The sequence below is a fragment of the Acanthopagrus latus genome, chromosome 1 (genome assembly GCF_904848185.1).
Source record: "Acanthopagrus latus isolate v.2019 chromosome 1, fAcaLat1.1, whole genome shotgun sequence".
Classification (NCBI taxonomy): domain Eukaryota; kingdom Metazoa; phylum Chordata; class Actinopteri; order Spariformes; family Sparidae; genus Acanthopagrus; species Acanthopagrus latus.
Genome location: NC_051039.1, coordinates 27,261,059 through 27,271,785, shown reverse-complemented (window position 1 = coordinate 27,271,785; position 10,727 = coordinate 27,261,059). Strand labels below are relative to the sequence as shown.

General features: G+C 42.7%; 1 protein-coding gene across 2 annotated transcripts; it reads right to left on the bottom strand.

Moving 5' to 3' along the window:
- Positions 1-75: 75 nt before the first annotated feature.
- scoca (short coiled-coil protein a) lies at positions 76-9,833 on the bottom strand. 2 transcript variants are annotated; one of them, XM_037096472.1, is made up of 4 exons: positions 9,510-9,833; positions 3,931-4,002; positions 3,755-3,835; positions 76-1,862 (listed from the first exon to the last, which is right to left on the bottom strand). In XM_037096472.1, the coding sequence occupies exons 1-4, from the start codon at positions 9,571-9,573 to the stop codon at positions 1,720-1,722; spliced, it is 360 nt and encodes a 119-aa protein (XP_036952367.1). In that variant the 5' UTR covers positions 9,574-9,833; the 3' UTR covers positions 76-1,719. The 2 variants fall into 2 exon arrangements, with proteins under 2 accessions (XP_036952367.1, XP_036952376.1); XM_037096481.1 differs by lacking the exon at positions 9,510-9,833 and adding an exon at positions 5,291-5,569.
- Positions 9,834-10,727: the final 894 nt, after the last annotated feature.

The following is a 10,727-nucleotide window of genomic DNA, read 5'->3' as shown; positions in this document are numbered from 1 at the left end:
CATTTTGATTCATTTCTCCTGCTGTCTGACAGATGTAAGGTTGTGCAGGTGACAGAAGACCCAGAGAGACAACAATCTTTATCTTTGATTTTTATTAAAACAAAAATGTTAAAAGGCAGAAGGTGCAGGATGTCCACACACTGACAGTTGGTACCAGGGTGTGTGTAGGTAGGGCATATTCAGCATGCCAGGAAAAAAATTAAATGACCTACTACTGTACAACTGTTAAAAATATCAAAATAACCTCAATAAATTACAGCATATACAGTGTTTATAGCCTCCCCTAATATAACCAATCCCTCCTTTTCAGACATCAATTACTGCTTTCCAGACTTTAAACTTTTACTTAAAGGGAATACAAATTTGTTCAGATTACTTGACTTTTTCATCTTCCACCCTCAATCCTTTTGTCTTGCACTGTTGGAGGACACCCCCTCCAGTCTGCTGAGGACATCAGCATGTTTTACGGTCAAACCCCTCCTCTAGCAGGCCTGGCTGAGTGAATCAATAGCACTCAAGGCCTCTTTACTGCATCTGGTCGTACAGTTAAAGGGGAAAGCATCTCTTTCTTCCTCCCTCACCCCCTCCTCGTGTCATTTGGCCCATTCAGTCCCCTGCCACTGTTGCAGGACACTGCAGGATAAGGACACATGTTGTAATAATGCAGGGTTTGTCTCTGAAGGAGCCCTGCTTCATTTACGACCCTGTCATTTCCATTGTTAAATCTCACCTTACAATTTGGGCCACAACACTCATTAATGACATGATGAATTGAAAGCGTTGGAAATACTACAGAAAGAATGCATTATGTCATTATGGAAAATGAACCACTTGCAATAAAAACATCACTGATGTTAGTTTAAACCTACACTTCTATGGAGTGCTGTGCTTTTACTTTAACTTGCCGAGTTCTCAATGTTACCTTAATGTATCCAATATCCACCTCCTGTTGTTACAGCTTTATACAGTCTGCAATCCACTGATTATTGGTTTCATAAGACATATTAAACTGTCAAAGAAAAAGAAACCCATTCTAGAGATGTATTTTCATACATGCGATTATTATTCTCAGTAATACTGTTCAGTTTACCATCTTTTAAACTGAGTACTGCCGTGCTTTACATATACATGATGACATCCAAGACCTGCCAAAAACTCAGATCCAGCTGACATAGAAAATACTTTACAAAAAATAAATAATGAAATAAAGCAGTGTTGAAAATGACGTTCATGGTCAAATCATATTTGTAATGCTCTCACCCACTAACAGGTCAGTTTGAGGCAGGAACACTGTGAGAAAGATGGGTAAAACCACGGAAAATCAGAGTGGTCTTCAAGCAGGCAAAACAGCTAAGAATTATTTTACAGATACTACTTTGACAGAGAGCATTAGGAAAGAAACTCAAGGTACAAATGACCCTTAACCACAAACTGATCCTAGTTCGGTTTTGGTGTCAGTGATTAAAGGGTGAAGTCTACCTCATCTGTAGTGTGAAGAGGAAGCCGCTGCAAAACAGACCTGGGTCAGACTGACATGAAATTGCCTCCTGCAGAACAGGGTCAGTTACTGTTTATTCATTAATAAATTGTTAGTTTGGACTCAGGTATGTGCGCTAAATGGTTACAAAAAAGCACCCAGGTCTGCTGAGAAACCAACCCCTCTCCAAGTTTCCATGGTGGGTTTCCTCTCCCAGCTTGTCTGGGACTTCAGCTCATCTCTCACTTCCGTTTGCTCTTGGTGTCAGTGGTCTGGAAGACGCTGGATGCTGACATGAGGTTCTCGATGTACTGGCCGAGGACCTGGTTCTCAGACTTCAGCTTCAGGTTCTCTTCCTTGACTGCATCGACCCGCGCAGACAAGTCTGGAACAAAAATGAAAAATGGGAAGCTAAAACAAAGAATTCAATAAATAAAATCCAGTTTGCCTTGTCTTTAAATGTTCCCTGCTGACTTGAGCACTATAGTGCTAATGAGCAATGTTCAACAATCATGTCCCTATTTTGTTTCTTCCTCATGCAAATGTAATGTCTTTGATGTTGAGACATTCAGCAACACACCAGAAAAGGTAATAAAAAAAAATGAAATGGCTGCCAGCAACCAAACAGAGGGCTGTCTATTATACAGCTTTTATTTGATTCATTACAATTTTTGTTTGTACACAAGAGTGAAAATGTCCACATTTTGAAAAATGAGTTAAGGTCATGTAGAAAAAAAGGCAACCTTTTGTCGACATGTAATGCAGACGATAGCTGGCTGCATTAGCTGTTCTGATTGCCACATGAACCGCAACCACTATCATAAAGGGACATACCAAAAATACACCACTTTCACACTGGACAAGAAGCCCACTAACTCACTAATATCTGGCTTTAGTCTTCAGTGTGAATGTGAACAATGAGCATTTACTCCTGGGTCAAATGACTCTGCAGTAGTCATTTACAGTAGCTCAGTGCCTGCAGCACTTGAAAATCATTCAGTCAGCACCAAATTTGAAAGTGAGACTGTAGTAAAAGTAACCACAGTTGAACACTGTCAGTAGCTTCCATGTCACTATAAGAGCCTCACCAGCAGCCCTAGCAATAAAAGTGTGTGGAACTCTCAACAGAAATGAGAAAGAGGCAAGATGACTCACTCCTTACTGCTTCTGTCATCAGCTCTGGAAAAAGTATATCTCCAATTCACTGTTATATTAAGACTTTATCAAATAAGTCTAACATCACCTGGATGTTTTGTAACAAGGTATATGTCTCTCTGCATCCTACTGTTTTCGATGACGAACATGACACACAAGAAAATATGAACAGAAAGGCCAACACATCTCATGTCCATGGAAAAAGAAGTAATTTGCCAATTTTAGTCAGTTTACCTGCGTTTAATAAACCTGCATACACACCATAACTTGGGTGTAAAGTGGTTTAATATGCACTTTCTGTTTGTGTCTGCTAACAAGGTATTACTATGAGAGGAGAGGCCATGGGACTCAAGGGATCAGTGTGCAACTGTATTCAGTCTGTCCATATCTGCTGGGGAGCTAATGCTGACTTACCAGCTGTCTGCAGGTCTGTGTCTAATGTCAAGGACTATAAACAGCAGGCACAGATGAATTGGTGTCAAGATTTTCCTGCCCTTTTTCTTTCTGACTGAACTGGATGTCTTTCAGGGATAACCTCAATAAAGTAAAAGGAGTATCAAGAATGTTTTATGTAACGTGCTGGAAAAGTATCTTCTATGCATTGGACAAAGCCACGTGCTTATGTGTTTCACAGTATTTCTGAATGTAGAAAAGAGATGTGGGGAGAGTGTAAGAGAGGTAGAGAGAGTGCATTAGCACAGGTCTATATCAAGGCAGCAGAGTGGCTGAGATGATGAACAACAGAGAGAGAAGAGCAGCAGCACGGAGAGCAAGTAAGCATCCACTGTCTTAAAACTGCATGCTCAGAGGAGCATGACAGACGCACTGTATGCTTTGGTGGCGAGGAATAAGAACAAGTACAGTGTTTGGGGTCTGATTTAATCTGGTTTGTATCAGACAGAAAGACAAAGGCTTAGACACAAGTGGGTAAATGTTTTGTTACAGTTTGGTGCAATTTTTATGCTTCATGAACAGGTTTCTGCAGGTCAAGTGAAACATTCTAATCTCAAAGGACTTTGAAAATAAACTAACACACAATTAACATTGGGAGTAATTTCTCACCCTGGCGTAGACACAGTAACCATAAACGTGTGTTTGAGCGATGTGTGTGTGAGGTGTTACCTTCCAGTGTGTGCTGAAGTTCCAAAACCTGATTTATTAACCTCGTCTTCTCCTCCATCTCCACCTGGTTCTCCATATCGCCTGAAACACAGAAACACGCACGCACAATTACAACACATTATTTCATAATTATTACATGTTGCAACCCTCAGGCAGTTACATGTACGCAGACGTACCATCTATGTCGCAGTTCATGATGAAAAGCTCGTTCTCCTGTTTAGAATACAGGGCTGCAGTTCCACTGTCCACTGTACAAGAAAAAGAAGAAGACAACAGACACTGAGCTCAGTAAGGCAGACATGCTAATGAGAACACAATGGTTACTGTTGTGCCTTTCTTAGATAGGATTGATGAAGATACGACAGGAAAGGGGAAGAGACAGGGGATGACATGCAGCAAAGGGAAATGATTTTTCCTAAGAATATTTTGTTTTATTTCTCAAAAGGTGTTTCCATTTTTTACATTGGGTAAGTTGGTCCCTGTGTACATACATGCGTAGGGTATAATGGAACTGGTGTAAAAAAAAAATATATTATTACTATAGCACATCAGTATTTATCGTGATCAGCTTCACAATATATTGCACATAATTCCTATGATTGCCCGCTGTGTCTGGAGGTGAACCTGACAGCTGTGTACAGAGTTCAGGTCTGATATCAGGCAGCCGGATGGGAGCAGACACCGCACCCAGGAGCATGGTGGGAAATGATGCTGCTTGCTGCCGACCTGCAAAAGTACCACTGAAAGGTCTGGTATGAGACAAACACTCCTTCATGGGTAGATTTTATTGTGTCTGTCTACTTTCCAACACTGTCGTGTATATTGACTGTACAAACACAAATACACAAGAGCCAACGCCAAAGTCCAGCGAGTCCAGCACACCTGATCTCTCATTCGGAGCCACACTGTTATTACTGGACAGCCAACCTGTTAGCGACTACTTCTAATCGTTTTAGGATTCTTTTTCATCCTGGCTCTTGCTTGCTCATCATTTCACCGTTGAGATGGAGATTTTCCGTCTCCATTGCGAATTATTGGTCCACTGTTAGCTTGGCTCCAGAACATATCCCCAAAACGTGTCCGCATCGCTACTAAAGCTGTAAATACGTCGTGGCATCTATTATGACACTATGGCTGATAAAGGTAGAGGCTGTCATTAACGTTTTATGGCAAAAAAATGTGCGGAGCAGGGGACGTGTCCGTTAATGGACGCGTGTGCATTAGCCGTGTAAGCTAACTACCCCTGTGGCTAACGTTAGCTGCAACGGAGCTGCAACACAACCGAATTTATTACGTTATTTCCGCAGAAAATGCAAGGTTACTGTCTCAACCACAACTCGACCGTGTAGTCAGTCTCACACAGAAGCGACACTGATAAATACATTAGCGTGAAGTACTGCTAACAGTTCCAAGCTAACTGCTGCTGCTAGCTAGCTTGAGCTTCAAACGGGGAACACAAAGCTGCTGTGATTTAGCTTCTCAAAAGGTGCAGTTACACGAACAGCTAGCGTTAGCTCACGTCGGCGATTAACTCACCTAAAGCAAGAAATGTCTTTCTTCTCTAACGGAGCTGCACTGTAAACAGACTACAGGCTGTGAGCTGCTGATGATGAGGAGGAGGAGGAGGATGATGGTAACAGGGACTTCACCCATCAACGTCGTCACCACCACGTCACTGAGTGTACGTGACCACACTGGCCGACAGGGGGAGCAACTACTGCACAGCCATCACATACACACTCTCTCTGGTACACACACGCTTGCTGCAGTGCTAACAGATGCTCAGGCCTTCAGTCATTCCCCCTGGTAACAGATCACATGCACATGCAGACAGTCAGAGCAGCAGTTGGCAGTGAAAACCTGACCAGCAGTGTCATCCCCACCAGACCTTAGTGTGTGTGTGTGTGTGTGCGTGCGTGTGTGTGTGTGCGTGCGAGCTCTCTTTTTGTCCATCTGTCTGCATGAGTGCATGGAGTGTTTGCCGGTCGGTGTGAACATTAATATATACATGTCTGTGTGTGGTTTCCTTGCAGCCTCTGCGCTGCGTCTTTCTTCGCTCTGAGGAGTCCATATGCTGCTGCTAGTTAGCCAAAGCAAACCCTGGGGACACTGCTGCTACAGCCAATAAGCCTTCCATGACCAGTCTACTCTCTCTCCATCTTGTTCTCACTCTCTCCTCTGCTCTCCGGCTCTGTGTGTGCGTGCCTGTGTGTGTTTCCCTAACCCCTGTGCGATATCACTGCTTGAAAGTGCCAAACCCGTCGTACCCCCGGCTACCATCATTTGTAAATATGCTCTTTCCATCTATTGCTCAGTGACTATTTTTTCAGTGACAAAGCTCTGGGTAAACACATAAGAAATCCAGGCTTTAATCAGTACACAAGTCATGATTTTAGGGTCTTTTCTAAACTCCCAGTCCTCAGTGTGGACTACACCTCTACAGCTCTGGTATTTAGGAAAGCAACCAATGAGATTTGTTTTAATCCCAGCTGCTGGAGGTCAGACCAGTCAGCTATGGAGTGTAGGTACAGGTAGGACATGCTGCTTGCAGTTTGACCAGATGAACTCAACCTAAGGTCAACTCACTCATTATCGATGAAATGAACAGACTGTGAGATATTGAGACATGTTTAAAAAATAGTTTTTAATAAGTATAGCCTAATGCAAGGCTATGCAAAGTGGGGCCCATGGGTAAAGGTCAACCTGCCATAATGTTAGATTTGTCCCATCAGATTAAATCCCTGCTTATGCAGTTTTTTGTAAGGTAATATGGTCTAGGATCTATTATCATTCATTATTGCTCATAATCTGAACACGACAGGCAGAGTGACACTTTGTGCAGGAAAACAGCCAGTCAAGAAAACCTGAGCTCCTTGCACCATCTTTGGTCTTGGGCCCCTTTGCTTCTAGCCCATAGTTGAATATGAAGTTTAGTCCTGGCCCTGCGAGGAGAAACGTTTGGCCGCTCCCGGTCAATTGCAAAGGTTGCTATTGCTGTGGTCTATGGCAAACTACACAACAGTATCTAAAGCACAGTGGCATAGTGGTTAGACCCTGCTGCCTCAGAACAAAGGGTTACATTCCAGGCCTGTCTGCATCTTTTCCCCGAGCTTGCGTGAGAGGAGATTAGTTTGCTGTTTGTGAGATGAAAACTGTTTTGTTCTTCAAAAAGAAGATGCTGTCTTAAAACTGTGAACTCACCAAAGCAACAAGGCATTTTAACTCGAAATCCAGTGGTAAGGTTGGTTAATTATCTTCAGTTAACATTAACTTTTTTTAATTCAGTTGTTTCTTTTTTGTCTGATTTAATGGAATTAATATTGGACATGGTTAATGGCTGGGCAGACTGACCTGCACTTGTTCTTCCTACAGCGGATGTGATACTGGTGTTGTTCGACTGATGTTGCAGTTGTGGATGTGGTGCAACATGGATGACTGTTACACGTGTGATTAATGGTATTGTGCGTTTTATGTTATATTCATATTGTTGCCTCTGTAGTTGCCTAAGTTTTGCCCTATTGATGCAACATTAAGCAATTTATTTCCCCTCCTCATTATCCTTGCCTGAGCCTTCAAGTCCCCACCACGTCTCAGCACAAGGTGATACCCTTTGTCCTGCTTTAAAGTGGCTATATTTCTATTTTAATGACAATGACAAAGGGAAAACAGTGTGAAAGGAGTCTCTTACAGTGATGAACCTGCAGAGGAGTATCAGCTGAATCTTCAGCTGTGCTCTACAGAGCTTTACAGTGAGATTCAGCTCATTGTTTAGCTGTCAGGCCAGCAACTTTACTCTTCTAGTTCACCCTCACTGCTCTCGTAGTTTTGTTTTCAGCTGTGGTAGGCAGCTGTCTTCGAATTTGACATTTGAAGGGTTCATTTGCAAAACACATATCTCAGTTTTATTCATTTTTCTAAATCATGTTTTGTGTGCACTCCAGGGTGTATCAATCAAACTGATGTTGGGCTGTTTGATAAAACATCTCAAAATATTTTGATTTTAATAAATCACCTTTTTGCCTGAACACTGCAGGGGATATCAATCAAACTGTTCTTGGTTTAAAGAACGGCATTAATCTGTTTTTGCAAATAAACTTTTCATTTTCATTTTTTAAAATCATTTATTTATATCTTAAGCAAAGCCCAGCGATGGCCTGATGAGTGGGCTGATATCTGGGGACAGACCTTTCAGTCACGTCTTACAGTGTTTACATGAGAGGATGTGACATGAGGCATCAACAGGACATTCTGGCTGCTAGGGCCAAAGTTGACTTTTTAACAGTGCTGGCCCAGGGCCCCAGATTCACTGTGTCAGTAGATTACATTTGGAAAATTCTAAATAGGTTAGGGAACAAGTGCAACTATGGCAAGTCCTGTAATGTTACTGAATCTTGTGGCCCTGTGTTGCACAGGCCCAAGTCTTTCACCTGCATCATCTTCTGTTTTCCAAATGTGGTGCAGAAATTCTTGTTACAGGCACCAAACACTGATTATGGTCAAGACTCCTGTCATTCCTAAATTCCTCTGTGACTAAATAGTTTGGTTGCAAAAGGGAAAGCTCACCCTAGAATCAAAAATAACTATTCATCCATCTGGATTGTTTTGGTGTTTTGGAGATATCAGTCATAGAGATGCCTGTCAGATATAATGGAACTTGATGTCACTCAGCCAAAAAAAGAAAAGAAAAAGAAAACAGTGAAAAACTCAACAGCAATGTCTCCTGACAGACCTCGCCGTGAGCAGTTTCATGTGGGAACTATTTTCTTTCTCCTTAACTGTATCAGCCAATTGTGTCGCAGAAGGAAGTGACATCTACTCCTTGATGATAGGCTTGTGCGTGTGAAAGGGCCGGATGTACATATTAATGGCGTCCTCCTTTGCTGAGCTGTACCATTAACTCACTTAGTGAGCTAGCCTCTCCTCCATGAGTAGATGCTCCTGGGCTGTGACGCCGAAATAAAATAGGTCCTATTTGAAACTGCCCACAACAAGGTCTGTGGATTACCTTGGCTAACTGGGTCATGATTTCTGTCAAGAGACATTGCCATAGAGTTTTTCAGGTGTATTTTTGTATTGGTCGCTTTGAGCACCACAAGCTGAGTGCCATCTAGTTCCATTCTATCCAGAGTGAGCAGACATGTCTATGGCTGTTATTTCCAGAGCTCTGCAACTCACACCAAAACTATCTAGATGGGTAAAAACCACTGCAGGTAACAGGTAACAGTGTTTTGGATGTTTGGGGATGAACAGTTCACCCCAGAGGTGTCGGCGAGTAACACATCTCAATATCAATAGTAGAGGAAAAGTGTCAATCAGATATGCATTGACAAGGCTTCTGTAGGAGCCACACCTCAGACCTGTCATGGCACAACAAACCAACACAACCACTCCCGCACTTTAACAGACTTTGTTTCTGCCTCATCGCCCTTTGTTCCACCACATTCTTTTAACAACTGTTTTAACTGTCTGTCATGTGTACTGTTGTTTACTACAGAATGAGGTACACTGTTTTGTGAGGAGTAAGGCCTTCTAGTGCCATTTTCTCCATGTAAACCCATAAAATAGAATTTGAATACATTTAAGAAGACAGGTAGAAGTTTAGAAACTCCTCATTGTGGTTTTGAGAGATCTTATCAAACTTTGAGAATGATTGGTTGCAGATAACAGAGAAATGTACCTGAAACAAAGGCCAGAAAAGGACTAACTTTGAAAAATAATAACTATAATAACTTCTGAATCGTCCCCTGAGGCTTACCTGTGTCGTCTGCCAGAGAGATGTTAGTGAACGTCCCGTCATCCTCATCCACCTCGGCCTCCATGACCTGACTCTCCTTCCCTTCCTCCAGCTTGGCTCCCTCTTTGTTTTTCAGCTCACAGAGTCATTCATTGGTGTCTGAGCCGTCCAGCAGTTGACACTTTCTCTCTTTCTCCCTTTAAACTTTGTTTCCCCTCTCGCTCTCTCTCTTCCTGTCTTTTGGCCCTGCCTCCACACACACCTGCTGCCTGAATCATTCACAGCTCGTCACGGCTACCTGCCCTACCTGACTGGATGCTCAGGTTTCAGCGCTATCATGCGAATGGGTCGCCATGGCGACCACTGGACACAAAACATGACACGGACCGACCCAGCAGGAAAACTATCAGGGTTCAATGTTTCAGTCCCAGACTGCTCACCTGACAGAAAGCTGTAAAGACAGTGCACACACACACACACACACACACACACACACACACACACACAAACACACAAACACACAGGACTGGAGGCACACTCGGTCACACATTAACCTGAAAAGAAAGAGTGTGCTGTTAATGGTTGTGTAAATACAGCCAGGTGTCCAATCCTTCTCTCTTATCTGCTGTTTGTCGTCCTGTTTTGCTGAAACGCCACAACACATTAAGTCTCCTATAAAATAATCACTTATTTGCCATAATTATTCATATTATTTTCGCTCAGTCACTGAGCCGAAATGACAATGGAGGACATGAATGGGAAACCAGTGCTAATAGATGTGTGGGAGCAGCCTGCACTCTGGTGGTTAATGCTGAACACTGCATCCCAGCGACGGGCCACAGAGACTCCATGTCCCCCCTGAGAGCAGCCTGCAGTGACGCTGCACTTTACACACACAGTGAATGTTCAGCAGTGAAGGTCCGGAGCTTGTTCAAGTGAAGCCACTGATATTAGACGGCATGATGGTAAAGATTTTTCCGCAAGTGAAAGAAATAGGTAAACCTGTGATCCTCAGCATATTATGCAGCAACTCTGGGCAAAAAATACAAACCTCTGGCTGTACCGTAAGGCATTGACAAAATGCAGAAGAAAAACTAAATGTGAGAGTTCAGTCTTGATTTTCAAAGAAGCTTTACAACAACAAAAAACTAACATCCAATCCAGTCCCACCAAACAGTGTGCTGTGTGCTGAACTAGGTTAGGTTTAGGAAAAGTTGACATTGCAGTACGTACATCCCC